Genomic DNA, 19,020 nt, shown 5'->3' with positions numbered 1-19,020 from the left:
CTAGTAGTGGCTTTCAGTAGGCCTTTAAGTACATAACTCCACATGTGTTCATTCCTAGTTTGGATGTGACAATCTACAATGTAAATAGTCATGAAAATAAAGAAAACACATTGAATGAGAAGGTGTGTCCAAACTTTCCGCCTGTACTGTACTGTACTGTACTGTACTGTACATAGCCCTTGATCAGTTTTTCTGTTAAATGTACATTGGTTTTTACAACATGATATTGTTCATGGAAAAACAGTACAAGTTACTTTGTTATTCTGGCAACTTAGCTGCCAGTTGTTCTACCGTAAAACCAATGTAGCGTCTTTCCATTTACAGTAATGCACGTTAAAAACAACAAGCCTAGATTTTACAGTCAAAAACTGGCAGCTCAGTCAAAAAACAGTAGTAGTTTTTTTCAATTTACAGTAATATGCTGTAAAGAATGTAAAATGTATTGTCATTTTTATTAATTTAATGGGTAGTTTGCTGTAAATTTAAGTATTTTTATTTAGACAAAAACATGTTTGGAAAGTATGATAATATACTGTAATATTTTTCTCAATATTGGATACTATTAAAGTTGAAAAGGTATGACATTTAAAGCAGTACATATATTTTTTCTGTCAAAAAACCCCAATCCCAAAATATGAAGTACTTTATTGACACATGTCATTTCCAGATGTTTGTGGGCCAGATCTGAGTTTGACAGCTGTGGTTTGTGACAAAAAGCCAAAAGACCTGATTATTACAAGACCTGTGACCTGACCTTACATTTAGAAGAGGCTGAGCTGAGGCCTCTTCTATCATCAAGTAAACGCTGCAGTACGGACATAACCATATTTGATGATAAACTATTTGAAACCTTGACAAACAAGTCTAAGGTCATAAAAGCGGTCTTTGAAGGCTTTGTTGGCAGTTGCTGCAGTAAAGCAGGAAGTGTCAGCCAAGTCTTATCAGCAGAAGGTCTGTTCATGCGTGAAAGAAGGACGTAAGAATCACATGTGGAATGTCTCTACAAAACCATTACTTCCATCTTTTTTCAAGCAATGTGTGACATGTCAGCAGGAAGTTCATCCTTCACACAATTCTTCTTTTCACTTGCCTCCCTCACAAATGGATGGACTTCCATTATATTTGTTGCTCTTTGCCCCGAGACACCTGCCAGGCTGTGAATAATTACACGCAGCAGTGAACTTGCCGTGTCAGGATTCAAAGTTCACATGAGGTGCTTGTTTTTGGTGGCTTAGTAGCTGCGTCACTGGTGGGTGTTTTGGGCTTGGAGAGGCGGAGAAAACATCACACACCCCTTTTGCAGTTCTGGCAACTGAAATTAGACCTGAGAGAAAAGAGAAGTCTCTCGCAGTGAGGGAAGTGGACACAAACATGGAGGTCAGCCACACTTGGGATGATGAGCTCGTTTTCTTTGTTAACGGGAAGAAGGTAAGCCTACTAATTGACCTTCATCATGTTTAATAGCTCATCAACATGAAATATTATCAATGTGATCATTAGAAATATAGACAAGTGTACGCAGTGATGATGTTTTGATACTGGCATAGTGAGGAAGATGTTTTGATACTGGCATAGTGAGGAAGATGTTTTGATACTGGCATAGTGAGGAAGATGTTTTGATACTGGCATAGTGAGGAAGATGTTTTGATACTGGCATAGTGAGGAAGATGTTTTGATACTGGCGTAGTGAGGAAGATGTTTTGATACTGGCATAGTGAAGAAGATGTTTTGATACTGGCATAGTGAGGAAGACACAGGCTTGCAGCTGGACTTGACTAACTTATATGGTGAAATTTGCGGACAATACCGTGCTCCTAAGCCTTCTACACAAGGATACGGACCCCTCTGTGTACCAAGACCAGATAGACCAATTTATTAGGTGGTGTGATACCAACTATCTTATTTTAAATGTGACCAAGACACAGGAAATGGTTTTGGATCCGAGGAAAGTGACTGACCATGAGCCAGTGGTCATCAAAAAGCAGGAAATCACCCAGGTATCCTCATATAAATATTTAAGGATTCATATTGATAATCTTGGAAGACACATATTGACAAACTGTGCAATAGACTGCAACAGAGGCTATATTTTTTGCGAAGATTAAGATTGTACGGCGTAAGCCGCCACATCATGATGATTGTCTACCGTGCCATTGTAGAGAGCATCATTAGATACGGGATCACCTCATGCTTTGGCAACCTAACCATTAAGCTAAAAAGCAAACTGGCCGGCATGCATAAAACGGCAATGAAAATCGTAGGGAGGAAAGAATATGAGCCTATACAGAGCATCTATGAGCAGGCAGTTAGGAAAAAAGCTAAGAAAATGATTTCCAACTCACAACAGCCACTCTTCCCTGAATATAGAACCCTGCCATCAGGGAGAAGACTCCGGGTCCCACTATGCAAATCTAACCACCTTAAATGATCATTTGTCCCAGCCTCCATTAAGCTGACCAACAAGGTGCAATAGAATGTTAATACATAGGTTAGCACTTTTTTAGCACATGGCACTTTAGAACTAAGCACTTTAGCACATAGCATTTGATCTATGAGCTCTAGTGCAAAGCACACTGGTACTTTATCTTTATCTCCATACTGTAGATTTGATGCCTACATCAAAGTGCCACCTATGTCTATCAAGCTCCATGTTCTGATGTTTAAATGTTAGTTGTCTGCTTGTAGTTGTGTCTGCGCTTGTGTTTTTGTTCTGTTGTTTTTGTGTATGTTAAGAAAGCAATGATGCACTGTGCCCAAGACAAATTTCCCCGCGGGGACAATAAAGTTGAACCTTGAACTTGGGAAATAGATCTACTTAGTCTAGTCTACTTTATGTACAGTACAGGACAAACCTTTGGCTTCACACCTCCTCATTTAAACTTAATTTTCATGACTATTTACATTCTACAAACCCCGTTTCCATATGAGTTGGGAAATGGTGTTAGATGTAAATATAAACAGAATACAATGATTTGCAAATCCTTTCCAAGCCATATTCAGTTGAATATGCTACAAAGACAACATATTTCATGTTCAAACTCATAAACTTTATTTTTTTTAATGCAAATAATAATTAACTTAGAATTTCATGGCTGCAACACGTGCCAAAGTAGTTGTGAAAGGGCATGTTCACCACTGTGTTACATGGCCTTTCTTTTTAACAACACTCAGTAAACGATTGGGAACTGAGGAAACTAATTGTTGAAGCTTTGAAAGTGGAATTCTTTCCCATTCTTGTTTTATGTAGAGCTTCAGTGGTTCAACAGTCCGGGGTCTCTGCTGTCCTATTTTACGCTTCATAATGCCAAACACATTTTCAATGGGAGACAGGTCTGGACTGCAGGCGGGCCAGGAAAGTACCCGCACTTTTTTTTTTTTTTAACGAAGCCACGCTGTTGTAACACGTGCTGAATGTGGCTTGGCATTGTCTTGCTGAAATAAGCAGGGGCGTCCATGGTAACATTGCTTGGATGGCAACATATGTTGCTCCAAAAGCTGTATGTACCTTTCAGCATTAATGGTGCCTTCACAGATGTGCAAGTTACCCATGTCTTGGGCACTAATACACCCCCATACCATCACACATGCTGCCTTTTACACTTTCACCCTAGAACAATCCGGATGGTTCTTTTCCTCTTTGGTCCGGAGGACACGACGTCCACAGTTTCCAAAAAAAATTTGAAATGTGGACTCGTCAGTCCACAGAACACTTTTCCACTTTGTATCAGTCCATCTTAGATGAGCTCAGGCCCAGCGAAGCCAAAGACGTTTCTGGGTGTTGTTGATAAACGGTTTTCGCCTTGCATAGGAGAGTTTTAACTTGCACTTACACATGTAGCGACCAACTGTAGTTACTGACAGTGGGTTTCTGAAGTGTTCCTGAGCCCATGTGGTGATATCCTTTAGAGATTGATGTCGGTTTTTGATGCAGTGCCGTCTGAGGGATGGAAGGTCACGCTCATTCAATGTTGGTTTCCGGCCATGCTGCTTACGTGCAGTGATTTCTCCAGATTCTCTGAACCCTTTGATGATATTATGGAGCGTAGATGTTGAAATCCCTAAATTTCTTGCAATTGCACTTTGAGAAAGGTTGTTCTTAAACTGTTTGACTATTTGCTCACGCAGTTGTGGACAAAGTGGTGTACCTCGCCCCATCCTTTCTGGTGAAACACTGAGCATTTTTTGGGAAGCTACTTTTATAGCCAATCATGGCACCCACCTGTTCCCAATTAGCCTGCACACCTGTGGGATGTTCCAAATAAGTGTTTGATGAGCATTCCTCAACTTTATCAGTATTTATTGCCACCTTTCACAACTACTTTGGCACGTGTTGCTGCCATCAAATTATAAAGTTAATGATTATTTGCAAAAAAAAAAAAGTTTATGAGTTTGAACATGAAATATGTTGTCTTTGTAGCATATTCAACTGAATATGGCTTGAAAAGGATTTGCAAATCATTGTATTCTGTTTATATTTACATCTAACACCATTTCCCAACTCATATGGAAACGGGGTTTGTAGATTGTCACATCAAAACTATGAACACATGAGGAGTTATGTACTTAACACAAAAAGGTGAAATAACATGTTTTATATTCTAGTTTCTTCAAAATAGCCACCCTTTGCTCTGATTACTGCTTTGCACACTCTTGGCATTCTCTCCATGAGCTTCAAGAGGTAGTCACCTGAAGTGGTTTTCACTTTACAGTTGTGCATGTGTTCATTCCTAGTTTTGATGTGACAATCTACAATGTAAATAGTCATGAAGATAAAGAAAACTTGGCCTGTCCTGTATATGTTATACTTTATGTACATAATTAAACATAGCAAATGTTGTTATTCCTGTAATGTATTGATATGCCATCACCATGCAGCATAAAGGACTTGGTTATGTTTTTCAGGTGGTGGAGACAAACCCAGATCCTGACATGACATTACTCACCTACCTGAGGACGAAAGGTAAGCCATACACAACGTAACATTTCAAACTTGTTTTCATTGAGGGCCACATGGCAGTAATGGCTGCCTTCAGAGGGCTGCTTTTTTAGAATTAATTGAATTTATGCATGCGTGTAACAACCTGTGATTAATCAAAATTCTAAATGATCTGATTTAAAAAAATATATATATATATAATTTGACTGCATTGATATGAATGTGTAGCAGTAATCACCTTTGCCTATGCACTCCATTATTACATTGTTTCATCTTATCTTTACTAACATATTCTTGTAATACACTATATAATAATGTCATATTTGGCATGATTACCGTATATTCCGGACTATAAGCCGCACCAGCTAAATTTAGGGGAAAATACAGATTGCTCCATATATAAGCCGCACCCGACTATAAGCCGCAGGGTTTTGATGTGTAATTACCGTAGTATATAGGGCAGGGGTCACCAACCTTTTTGAAAGCAAGAGCTACTTCTTGGGTAGTGATTAATGCGAAGGGCTACCAGTTTGATACACACTTAAATAAATTGCCAGAATTAGCCTATTTGCTCAATTTACCCTTAACTCTATGTTATTATTAATAATTAATGATATTTACACTTAATTGAACGGTTTAAAAGAGGAGAAAACACAAAAAAAATGACAATTAAATTTTGAAACATAGTTTATCTTCAATTCCGACTCTTTAAAATTCAAAATTCAACTGAAAAAAAGAAGAGAAAAACTTAAAAAAATAATTTATGAAACATCATTAGTAATTTTTCCTGATTAACATTAATTTTAGAATTTTGATGACATGTTTTAAATAAGTTAAAATCCAATCTACACTTCGTTAGAATATAGAAAAACAAATTGGACCAAGCTATATTTCTAACAAAGACAAATCATTATTTCTTCTAGATTTTCCAGAACAAAATTTTTAAAAGAAATTCAAAATACTTTGAAATAAGATTTAAATTTGATTCTACAGATTTTCTAGATTTGCCAGAATAATTTTTTTGAATTTTAATCATAATAAGTTTGAAGAAATATTTCACAAATATTCTTCGTTGAAAAAACAGAAGCTAAAATGAAGAATTAAATTAAAATGTATTTATTATTCTTTACAATAAAAAAAATAAATTTACTTGAACATTGATTTAAATTGTCAGGAAAGAAGAGGAAGGAATTTAAAAGGTAAAAAGGTATATGTGTTTAAAAATCCTAAAATCATTTTTAAGGTTGTATTTTTTCCCTAAAATTGTCTTTCTGAAAGTTATAAGAAGCAAAGTAAAAAAATTAATGAATTTATTCAAACAAGTGAAGACCAAGTCTTTAAATATTTTCTTGGATTTTCAAATTCTATTTGAGTTGTGTCTCTCTTAGAATTAAAAATGTCGGGCAAAGCGAGACCAGCTTGCTAGTAAATAAATACAATTTAAAAAATAGAGGCAGCTCACTGGTAAGTGCTGCTATTTGAGCTATTTTTAGAACAGGCCAGCGGGCTACTCATCTGGTCCTTACGGGCTACCTGGTGCCCGCGGGCACCACGTTGGTGACCCCTGATATAGGGGTTCCTGCTACCACGGAGGGGATTGTCGGGACAGAGATGACTGTTTGGAAACGCAAAGCGTCCCATTTATTAACAATAAATCTTTCAATCATTCAATCAAACTTTCACATCTTTGACATGGCGAACAGCATTCGTGCAGAGTACAAATAATACAACGGTGCAAAGTAATACAAAGTGCTCGCCTGTACGTTATCAAAATAACCAGCCTACCGGTATATGAAAAGTCAGTCTTTAATCATTGTGTCATCGTCTTCCTCCTGCGTACTAAAACCACCCAAGTCCTCTTCGTCGGTGTCGGAGAAGAACAGGCCGTATATAAGCCGCACCCTTGTATAAGCCGCACCCTTGTATAAGCCGCAGGGACCAGAACGAGGGGAAAAAGTAGCGGCTTATAGTCCGGAAATTACGGTAGATAATAATGTTTAGAAGATACACATTTTCGAAACAATGATTTGCATTTAATCAGAAGAGTTTTTATTGCCATTGTTTGATAACGGGTTCACAAACTAGGAATTTGACTTGGCGCAATGGTGCAACATAAAGGACATGTAACACAGAATAGGTCATAAAAAGAGCTGTAAATGAGCTATCAGATCTTGTTATTGTTCATGCGTCTGATGGCCGAGGGGAAAGAAGTGTTGAGTTGGCGGGAAGTGTGGGTCCGAATGGAGCGTAGTCTCCTGGGAGAGGGGAGAATAGTTTGTGTCCAGGGTGAGAAGAGTCAGCTGTGATCCCGCCCACACGCCTCCTGCTAGTAAAACAAAATGAAGTATTTTATTAGCACACAATGATGTGGCCAAGTGTGGCCCCCGGGCCTTGACTTTGACACCTGTGCATTACATCAACACAGAGCATGAAGTGCATTACACTGAGCTGATACTGCTTGATGAGTGCAAGTTGGGACATATCACCAGAAGAAAAGTGTCACATGATGTTCTGCACAGTCAGCATGTCCAGGAGGAAGTTCAGTTCTAGCATCTTGCTGGGAAGTTTGCATGTTCTCGTGTCAGGGTGTGCGTGGCTTTTCTCCGAGTACTCTGCTTGCATTCTACTTTACAAAAACATGCATTGTTCTGTTAATCTGACACGCTAAATCACAGGTATCAAACTCAAGGCCCGCCGGGGGCCAGATTTGGCCCGCGAAAGCCCTGAAATAATACCAGTCAATAAAGCATTTTAGCATTTACTAAATGTCATCTTTTCATTGTGACAGACAGAAATACATGTATTGGATGCTATTGAGTATATCTCAAACTGTATGATCTAATAATGCAACTAGGGTTGTACAGTATTAGCATAGTACTGCTATACTAATGAATCATATTCGGTACTATACCGCCTCTAAAAAGTACCCGTGCCCTCATCGTCGCCACGTCGTGACATTGCTGGTTTTAGGAGCAGAGGAGCATGTTGGGCAGCGCACACACACAGAGTACTTACAAGCAGACACAGTGTGTAGACAGAAAAGGGAGAATGGACGCATTTTGGTGTAAAAAGTAAAGATAAAGGTGAAGTTAACACTGAAACACCCTCAGGAAGAGGTGCTTTAACACATGGCTAGCTAACTAGCGGCTAACATCCATCCACAGTGTTTTAGCTACTTCTAAATCACTAATGCTGGCCTCCATGGCAGCTAATAAAGTACGTTTCTTACAAGGAGCATTATCACTGGAGGACGAGGAATAGCTAAACATGCTTCACTACACACCGTAGCTCACCGGCGACACAATGTAAACAAACACCATTGGTGGATCTACACCTGACATCCACTGTAATGATACCAAGTACAGGAGCATATCTCGTCGATACTACTATGATTACATCAATATTTTTTATCATCACAAGATCTTTAAGTTTGAAAAAAAATGTCATATTATGTTTATAAAGTCAGGAAATACATCCCTGGACACATGAGGACTTACACCAGCTCAGTGGCCTGGTGGTTAGAGTGTCCGCCCTGAGACTGGGAGGTCGTGAGTTCGAACCCCGGCCGAGTCATACCAAAGACTATACAAAATGGGACCTATTGCCTCCCTGCTTGGAACTCAGCATCAAGGGTTGGTAGTGGGGGTTAAATCACCAAATGATTCCCGAGCGCGGCCCATGCTGCTGCTCACTGCTCCCCTCACCTCCCAGGGGGTGAACAAGGGGATGGGTCAAATGCAGAGGACACATTTCACCACACCTAGTGTGTGTGTGTGTGTGACTGTCATTATTAAATTATGACCAATGTATGATCCTGTAACTACTTGGTATCGCATCCATACCTAAATGTGTGGTATCATCCAAAACTAATGTCAAGTATCAAAGAAGAGAAGAATAAGTGATTATTACATTTGAACAGAAGTGTAGATAGAACATGTTCAAAGAGAAAATAAGCAGATATTAACAGTAAATGAACAAGTAGATTAATAATTCATTTTCTACCACTTGTCCCTCATAATGTGTACAAAATAGTAGAATGATAAATGACACAATTGACACTTTATTTACTTACTAGTCTTCTTCATCGTATGGGCAGCTGTTTTCCGGCACCCGGACCTGAGGCCGAGGGTCTATGCCTTTTACCACCCCAGGCCCGGGGGGCCCTCCCGTTCATATGTCAGGACACACAGAAGTGAGCCAGGTCACCGAGCAGTCATCCAGGTCCGCCAGGCCACGCAAACCATTAGGAGCACGATAAATCGGGCAACGCAGGATCACGTGGTCGGCAGTCTGCTCCTCCGCGCCACACTCACACGTCGCGTTAGGTGCTAAGCCCCACTGGAACATGTTTGAGCGAAAGCGACCGACACCAGTTCGGAGGCGGTTAAGCCTCACCCAGGCCACTCGTGGTAGTGAGAGGCCTGGTATTGAGCCGGTGTCAGGTATGAAGTCACGGAGTCTGGAGGAGATGGTATGCTCCAGGTCCGTGCTCCATTTGTGATTCGCCCAGTGAGCCGCCCTGATATTGTTGTCACTGCATTGCTGCAGGAGCTTCAGGGCGGCTGGTACCAGTGGGTCTCTGGAGGGGAGGCGGGGCGTTGGCTCTGAGGAGAGTGTGAGCCTTTCATGGAGCAGGTGGTTCTCATCCATGTTTGCCCGGCCCGCCAGAGTTGCTACAGCACCTTGGCGACGAAGCTCAGCGGGTTGGATGCCTGCTAAGATGGGCAGTAGCTCCACAGGGGTGGGGCGCAGGCATCCAGTGATAACACGCAAGGCTTCGTTGATCGGGACATCAAGTTGTTTAGAGTGAGCACTGCGCGCCCAGACAGGTGCGCAGTACTCAGCAGTTGAGTAGACCAGGGCAAGTGCTGCTGTTCGCAGAGTTCTTGCCCCAGCACCCCAACCGGACCCGACCAACCGTCTCAGCAGTGAGACACGGGTGTTGAGTTTCTTGCGTGTTGCCAAGAGGTGTTTACGGAAAGTGAGCGACCTGTCCAGGGTGACCCCAAGGTATTTAGGGTCAGGGCGAGGGTCTTCAGGTGTAGGACGAGGCCGGCATAGGGTAAGGGAAGCCCCATCCGGCTTCCGCACCTCGAACCTGATCTCACGATCCGCTTCCCAATTGTATAGGTGGAAAGCTTGTGTCACCGTCTTGGATTCGCTGAGCTTCAATCTCCAGTTATGGAGGTAAGCCACTAGAGTCTCCATGTCCTGGCTTAGAGTTCCCTCCAAGGCCTGCCAGTCCCTGTCGGAGTGCAGCAGCGCGAGATCGTCTGCGTATGCGAACCTCCGTGAGACTGTGGCAGGCAGGTCGTATGTATAGATGTTATACAGGAGGGGAGCCAGGACAGATCCCTGGGGGACGCCATTTTTCAGGCGCCGCAACCTGCTTTTATCTCCGTTACTGGTGGTGAGAGTAAAGCTGCGGTTCCAGACAAGCTCCATGATCATTTTGACCATGTGCCTGTCTGGAAGCAGGCGGAGAAGTTTGCAGGTGAGGCCGCGGTGCCAGACTGTGTCATAGGCAGCAGTCAGGTCTATGAAGACGGCACCGGCCTTCTTTTTCGCCTCAAAGCAGTCCTCGATGTCCTGGGTAAGGAGGGCGACCTGATCCACCGTGGACTTCCCACGTCGAAAACCCGCCTGCTCCCGGGGGAGTTGGGGGTCTATGATGGGCTCGACACGGGCGTGAATCAGGCGCTCGAGGACTTTAAAGGGGACGCAGAGCAACGAGATTGGTCTGTAGCTCGTTACGTCATCCTTTGGCTTGTTCGGCTTGGGGATAGCGACAACAGTGGCCCTTCTCCAAATCCTGGGGATCCGGAGTTGGCGCAGGCAAGAAGACAGGAAAACTCTCAGCCAGGACTTCATTGCAGGGGCAGCGTGGAGCACGAGTTCTGGGCAGATGTTGTCAGGCCCAGCAGACTTGCCTGGTTTGGTATACTGGAGGGCAGCTGTGAACTCCTCCGGTGAAAACTCACCGGAGATGTTACACTCGCTAGATGTTGTTATCCTCCAGAGGTCTGCAGTTTCCTGGCGCACCGCCCGGGAAAAATCTCGATTTATCCCGGTATATGCCCCGTTTTTCACAACCTGTGCTGCAATAGCATTTGCGGTAACGGGGCATGTTCGGGGTGCGCGCTCAGACCTACCAGTCAAGTTGTTCAAAGTGCTCCACGCGATACGGCTAGTGTGCGAGAAGTCGATGGAGTGGACTGCCTCTTTCCAGCGCTGGTGCCTCTTCCTTCCAAGAGTGGAAAGAAGGGCAGTGGCTGAATTGTTAGCCTCCGGGCCATAGGGAGCCCGGAGGAAGGCGCTGTAGAGGGTCTCGCACTCGCCATCCCAGCATGGTTTGTAGTTCTTACGCCGGCCGCGTGGGATGGCTTTTTTGGCCGCAGATGTTAGTGCCCTACAGAAGTCCTGGTATGCCTCGTCCACGTTGGGTGTGTCTGGTGGTGGGAGACACCGTGTGGACTTGTTGGTATGGAGGCGATAGAGTTTCCAATTGGCCTTCCGGAAGTTCCATCGCTTCATCGGTCCGCTCGGAACTGTTGTCACGAGGTCGGGCACCGATATCAGCGACGGTCGGTGTTGCGACCTGGGGAACATTCCTAGAACACGTCTGTCGGGGAGCTGGGTGTCCACACCGACACTCACGAAAGCCAGGTCAGGGTTCGTGTCAGTGTTATGCCGAGCGGAGTGAAAGCTGGCTGGGCCCTTCGGGTTGTAGAGAAGGTTGAGCGAGTTGCGCTCTGCCCAGTCAGAAAGAGTTTCCCCGCTCGGTGAGGTGGTACTGTATCCCCACCGTGTATGCCGGCAGTTGAAATCACCAGCATATACACACGGTGGTTCAAGCACTGGCAGTGACACTGGCGTGAGTTGTGAGGGTGGTGGTTTGTAGACGTTGACAATTTTGATGTCGCCAATGTCCACTCGCAGCCACTCGATCTCGGAGTTGTCCGGTGATCGATCGGCGAGGGTCCAGCTCAGATCGTTGTGGACAAACGTGGCAAGGCCATGCTTCTTGCTCAGGATTGACCCAGCTAGCGTGAAGTTGGTGATCGCTAGCTTGTCCGCTGTTGGGCGGTGGGTTTCCTGAAGGAGGATGACCATGGCTTGGGTGGTGTGGGCCATGTGCTCGATGACGGATGTTTTGGCATCTGTGAGCCCTTCAACGTTCAGTTGCAGTATTCTTGGTTGGAGACCGGCAGCAGTGTTGCTACCAGATCTCCGCCCAGACTGCCCCTGGACGCCAGAACGGGAGGGTACCCGAGTTGAAAGTTTTTTGTTTCGCCGCGTTGCCATGGAGTAGAGCAGCGCGGTTACTTGCAGGGATCACGGCGTGAACGTAAACTTTCTCGATCCCCTACTTACTAGTAAGACAAGTTGTCTAGTATGTTCACTATTTTATTTAAGGACAAACTTGCAAAAATAAACATATGTTTCATGTACACTAAGATTGTTTGTTAAAATAAAGACAATAATTACATTTTTTGTGGTCCCCTTTATTTAGAAAAGTAACGAAAAGTAACAAACATTTTTTTGGTACCGGTACCAAAATATTGGTATCGGGACAAGACTGAATGCAACAAATATAATACTATCATTCATTTCAAACTTTTTCAGATGAAAACAAAATAAGCATCTGAGTTATGTCACAGCAAGTTATATATAGAAATGACAATAGATTTTACAGTAAAAAAATAACTGGCAGCTCAGTCGCCAGGATCACACAGTCAAAAAAAAACTATTGTACCGTTTTTCCATTTACAGTAATATGCTGTAAACACCATCGTTAATTTTACGGTGAAGTTGTGGCGAGTCAGCTGACAGTTTTTGTTTTTACTGAAAAATCTATTTTTTACAGTGTATGTAATACAAATATAATATTCAAATGCACAGCAATTACTTTTATAATATAATATAATATATATATATATATATATATATATATATATATATATATATATATATATATATATATATATAATCATGAGGTGAATTCTTATACATTTATATTGATAAATGCTATACGGTTACAAGTGGCCCTCATCACTGCGATGTGGCCCTCAGTGTAACCCTCTTCCACACTCTATGCTCCATTGGTGGGAATGTAAATGTGCTGGTGATCAATCCAGGGTTTACTCTGTCATTTGGCCAAAGTCAGTTCCAGTAGGTTCCAGCTGACCCATGACCGTAAGGACAAGCAGGAAAAAAAATATGCAGGAAGTCACAATTTGAACAGAGCAGAAGTGTCTTTTTTGTACTTGCAACAATTGCAAAGAAATCCATGAGTCACACACACAAACCCGTGTCTCCTTGTGATGATGCAAGGTGGCCTCATGACTCTTTTAAAGGCCTACTGAAATGAAATGTTTTTATTTAAACGGGGATAGCAGATCTATTCTATGTGTCATACTTGATCATTTCGCGATATTGCCATATTTTTGCTGAAAGGATTTAGTATAGAACAACGACGATAAAGATCGCAACTTTTGGTATCTGATAAAAAAAGGCTTGCCCCTACTGGAAGTAGCGTGACGTAGTCAGTTGAACATATACGCAAAGTTCCCTATTGTTTACAATGATGGCCGCATGAAGTGAGAGAGATTCGGACAGAGAAAGCGACTATTTCCCCATTAATTTGAGCGAGGATGAAATATTTTTAAATGAGGAAAGTGCAAGTGAAGGACTAGTGGGGAGTTGAAGATGCTGTGAGAGCCGGGGGTGACCTGATATTCAGCTGGAAATGAATACAACAGTAAATAAACACAAGACATATATATACTCTATTAGCCACAACACAGCCAGGCTTATATTTAATATGCCACAAATTAATCCCGCATAAAAACACCTAGGTGTTTGTTATGCTAGCTCCTAGCTACTAGCTCGAGCTAGTTATAGCTCGAGCGGGTAATATGGACCGGATCCCGTATATATAACCCGCCAATACAATTCAAACACCTGCACAACACACACACTCACTCAGCCCAAACAACCGTTCACCTAACCCAAGGTTCATAAAGCTTATATATTTAATCAAAGTTACGTACATGACACGCACGTACGGGCAAGCAATCAAATGTTTGGAAGCGCGCGGGTGGGACCTGATATTCAGCTGGGAATGACTACAACAGTAAATAAACACAAGACATATACATACTCTATTAGCCACAACACAACCAGGCTTATAATTTAATATGCCACAAATTAATCCTAATGCTAGCTCCTAGCTACTAGCTCGAGCTAGTTATAGCAAGCGATCAAATGTTTGGAAGCGCAGCTGTGTACTCACGGTATCGCAACTGTGTATCCAAATCAAAGTCCTCCTGGTAAGAGTCTCTGTTGTCCGAGTTCTTCCATCTTGACTGCATCTTTCGGGAATGTAAACAAAGAAGCGCCGGCTGTGTACGTGTTGCTGCTGACTTCCCTCGCAAAATAGACACTTCGCACCGACAACTTTCTTCTTTGCTTGCTCAGCTTCTTTCTCCATAATGCAATGAACATAATTGCAACAGATTCACCAACACAGATGTCCAGAATACTGTGGAATAATGAGATGAAAACAGAGCTATTTCGTATTGACTTCAATGGTGTCCGAATACTTCCGTTTCAATGATTGACGTCACGCGCATACGTCATCCTCAGAGGCGTTTCGAACCGGAAGTTTAGCGGGAAATTTAAAATGTCACTTTATAAGTTAACCCGGCCGTATTGGCATGTGTTGCAATGTTAAGATTTCATCATTGATATATAAACTATCAGACTGCGTGGTCGCTAGTAGTGGCTTTCTGTAGGCCTTTAAAGCTTTTACAAAACTGTCCTAGTCAGCAGCAATCATCCTCTGTGTAATTCTATGTATCAATATGTGTATTTTCAGTGGGCCTCCAGGGAACCAAGCTGGGTTGTGCTGAAGGAGGTTGTGGAGCGTGCACAGTAATGTTGTCTAAATATCAAGAAGACACGCAACAGCTACTGTATCCTGCTTGTGTGTGTGTGTGTGTGTGTGTGTGTGTGTGTGTGTGTGTGTGTGTGTGTGTGTGTGTGTGTGTGTGTGTGTGTGTGTGTGTGTGTGTGTGTGTGTGTGTGTGTGTGTGTGTGTGTGTGTGTGAGTGTGTGTGTGTGCTGCTACCCTGCAGTCATGTGTTGACATCTGCAAAAAACTGATTAAAAGCGTTGCCATTTTGAAGCAGATTAGTCCTTAGTTGTGCTCAGTCATTATGCCATCAACGCCTGCCTGGCGCCCATCTGTTCCTTGCACCTGGTTGCCGTGACCACAGTGGAAGGTATTGGCAGTGTTGCTCGACAACTGCATCCTGTGCAGGTACTTCTTCTTCTGTTGTGAGTTTGGTGAAGGGATAGAGGAACATGGTTGTTTTCACACTACGTAGTAGGGCTGGTTGAATACTGTATTTCTTTTATTGGTCAGTATCGATAAGTATTGATATTATGTCATGACCCATGAAAAATATTGACGAGGAGAAAACCATGTTAATATGCAACCTTCCTCTGAATATAAGCCCCTCATCTAGGAAAGGAAATGCCAACACAACAACTGAAAACACTCGATAGGATAGGATAGGTCTTTATTGTCATTGCACAAGTACAACAAAACTTTGTTTTCAGCACAAAGCCGTTCAACATGAGACAAACAAACAGTGTACAGGGTTACAGAACAAGATGAGACAAACAAACAAACAGTGTACAGGGTTACAGAACAAGATGAGACAAACAAACAGTGTACAGGGTTACAGAACAAGATGAGACAAACAAACAAACAGTGTACAGAGTTACAGAACAAGATGAGACAAACAAACAAACAGTGTACAGGGTTACAGAACAAGATGAGACAAACAAACAGTGTACAGGGTTACAGAACAAGATGAGACAAACAAACAAACAGTGTACAGGGTTACAGAACAAGATGAGACAAACAAACAGTGTACAGGGTTACAGAACAAGATGAGACAAACAAACAAACAGTGTACAGGGTTACAGAACAAGATGAGACAAACAAACAAACAGTGTACAGGGTTACAGAACAAGATGAGACAAACAAACAGTGTACAGGGTTACAGAACAAGATGAGACAAACAAACAGTGTACAGGGTTACAGAACAAGATGAGACAAACAAACAGTGTACAAGGTTACAGAACAAGATGAGACAAACAAACAGTGTACAGGGTTACAGAACAAGATGAGACAAACAAACAGTGTACAGGGTTACAGAACAAGATGAGACAAACAAACAAACAGTGTACAGGGTTACAGAACAAGATGAGACAAACAAACAAACAGTGTACAGAGTTACAGAACAAGATGAGACAAACAAACAGTGTACAGAGTTACAGAACAAGATGAGACAAACAAACAGTGTACAGGGTTACAGAACAAGATGAGACAAACAAACAGTGTACAGAGTTACAGAACAAGATGAGACAAAGAAACAGTGTACAGAGTTACAGAACAAGATGAGACAAACAAACAGTGTACAGGGTTACAGAACAAGATGAGACAAACAAACAGTGTACAAGGTTACAGAACAAGATGAGACAAACAAACAGTGTACAGGGTTACAGAACAAGATGAGACAAACAAACAGTGTACAGGGTTACAGAACAAGATGAGACAAACAAACAGTGTACAGGGTTACAGAACAAGATGAGACAAACAAACAAACAGTGTACAGGGTTACAGAACAAGATGAGACAAACAAACAAACAGTGTACAGAGTTACAGAACAAGATGAGACAAACAAACAGTGTACAGAGTTACAGAACAAGATGAGACAAACAAACAGTGTACAGAGTTACAGAACAAGATGAGACAAATAAACAGTGTACAGGGTTACAGAACAAGATGAGACAAACAAACAAACAGTGTACAGGGTTACAGAACAAGATGAGACAAACAAACAGTGTACAGGGTTACAGAACAAGATGAGACAAACAAACAGTGTACAGGGTTACAGAACAAGATGAGACAAACAAACAAACAGTGTACAGGGTTACAGAACAAGATGAGACAAACAAACAGTGTACAGGGTTACAGAACAAGATGAGACAAACAAACAATGTACAGAGTTACAGAACAAGATGAGACAAACAAACAGTGTACAGGGTTACAGAACAAGATGAGACAAACAAACAGTGTACAGGGTTACAGAACAAGATGAGACAAACAAACAGTGTACAGAGTTACAGAACAAGATGAGACAAACAAACAGTGTACAGGGTTACAGAACAAGATGAGACAAACAAACAGTGTACAGAGTTACAGAACAAGATGAGACAAACAAACAGTGTACAGGGTTACAGAACAAGATGAGACAAACAAACAGTGTACAGAGTTACAGAACAAGATGAGACAAACAAACAGTGTACAGGGTTACAGAACAAGATGAGACAAACAAACAGTGTACAGGGTTACAGAACAAGATGAGACAAACAAACAAACAGTGTACAGGGTTACAGAACAAGATGAGACAAACAAACAGTGTACAGGGTTACAGAACAAGATGAGACAAACAAACAGTGTACAGAGTTACAGAACAAGATGAGACAAACAAACAGTGTACAGGGTTACAGAACAAGATGAGACAAACAAACAGTGTACAGGGTTACAGAACAAGATGAGACAAACAAACAAACAGTGTACAGGGTTACAGAACAAGATGAGACAAACAAACAAACAGTGTACAGAGTTACAGAACAAGATGAGACAAACAAACAGTGTACAGGGTTACAGAACAAGATGAGACAAACAAACAGTGTACAGGGTTACAGAACAAGATGAGACAAACAAACAGTGTACAGGGTTACAGAACAAGATGAGACAAACAAACAGTGTACAGAGTTACAGAACAAGATGAGACAAACAAACAGTGTACAGGGTTACAGAACAAGATGAGACAAACAAACAGTGTACAGAGTTACAGAACAAGATGAGACAAACAAACAGTGTACAGGGTTACAGAACAAGATGAGACAAACAAACAGTGTACAGAGTTACAGAACAAGATGAGACAAACAAACAGTGTACAGGGTTACAGAACAAGATGAGACAAACAAACAGTGTACAGGGTTACAGAACAAGATGAGACAAACAAACAAACAGTGTACAGGGTTACAGAACAAGATGAGACAAACAAACAGTGTACAGGGTTACAGAACAAGATGAGACAAACAAACAGTGTACAGAGTTACAGAACAAGATGAGACAAACAAACAGTGTACAGGGTTACAGAACAAGATGAGACAAACAAACAGTGTACAGGGTTACAGAACAAGATGAGACAAACAAACATACAGGGTTACAGAACAAGATGAGACAAACAAACAAACAGTGTACAGGGTTACAGAACAAGATGAGACAAACAAACAGTGTACAGGGTTACAGAACAAGATGAGACAAACAAACAGTGTACAGAGTTACAGAACAAGATGAGACAAAGAAACAGTGTACAGAGTTACAGAACAAGATGAGACAAACAAACAGTGTACAGGGTTACAGAACAAGATGAGACAAACAAACAAACAGTGTACAGGGTTACAGAACAAGATGAGACAAACAAACAGTGTACAGAGTTACAGAACAAGATGAGACAAACAAACAGTGTACAGGGTTACAGAACAAGATGAGACAAACAAACAAACAGTGTACAGGGTTACAGAACAAGATGAGACAAACAAACAAACAGTGTACAGGGTTACAGAACAAGATGAGACAAACAAACAGTGTACAGAGTTACAGAACAAGATGAGACAAAGAAACAGTGTACAGAGTTACAGAACAAGATGAGACAAACAAACAGTGTACAGGGTTACAGAACAAGATGAGACAAACAAACAGTGTACAGGGTTACAGAACAAGATGAGACAAACAAACAGTGTACAGGGTTACAGAACAAGATGAGACAAAGAAACAGTGTACAGAGTTACAGAACAAGATGAGACAAACAAACAGTGTACAGAGTTACAGAACAAGATGAGACAAACAAACAAACAGTGTACAGGGTTACAGAACAGGAATGCTGATGGGTCGTAAAAGACGGGGGAAAAAGGTAAACGCTGGGGAAGGATGA

At 41.9% G+C, this 19,020-nt stretch overlaps 1 protein-coding gene across 1 annotated transcript; it reads left to right on the top strand.

Moving 5' to 3' along the window:
• Nucleotides 1–1,132: 1,132 nt before the first annotated feature.
• Nucleotides 1,133–15,281, top strand: LOC133646063 (xanthine dehydrogenase/oxidase-like). Its single transcript, XM_062041055.1, has 4 exons — nt 1,133–1,428; nt 4,903–4,960; nt 14,817–14,913; nt 15,152–15,281. Exons 1-4 carry the CDS (start codon nt 1,372–1,374, stop codon nt 15,279–15,281), a joined length of 342 nt encoding a protein of 113 aa, XP_061897039.1. The 5' UTR covers nt 1,133–1,371.
• Nucleotides 15,282–19,020: the final 3,739 nt, after the last annotated feature.

Source organism: Entelurus aequoreus, linkage group LG01, assembly GCF_033978785.1.
Source record: "Entelurus aequoreus isolate RoL-2023_Sb linkage group LG01, RoL_Eaeq_v1.1, whole genome shotgun sequence".
Classification (NCBI taxonomy): Eukaryota; Metazoa; Chordata; class Actinopteri; order Syngnathiformes; family Syngnathidae; genus Entelurus; species Entelurus aequoreus.
The sequence above is the reverse complement of the archived record's forward strand: the minus strand, read 5'-3'. Positions and strand labels throughout refer to the sequence as shown.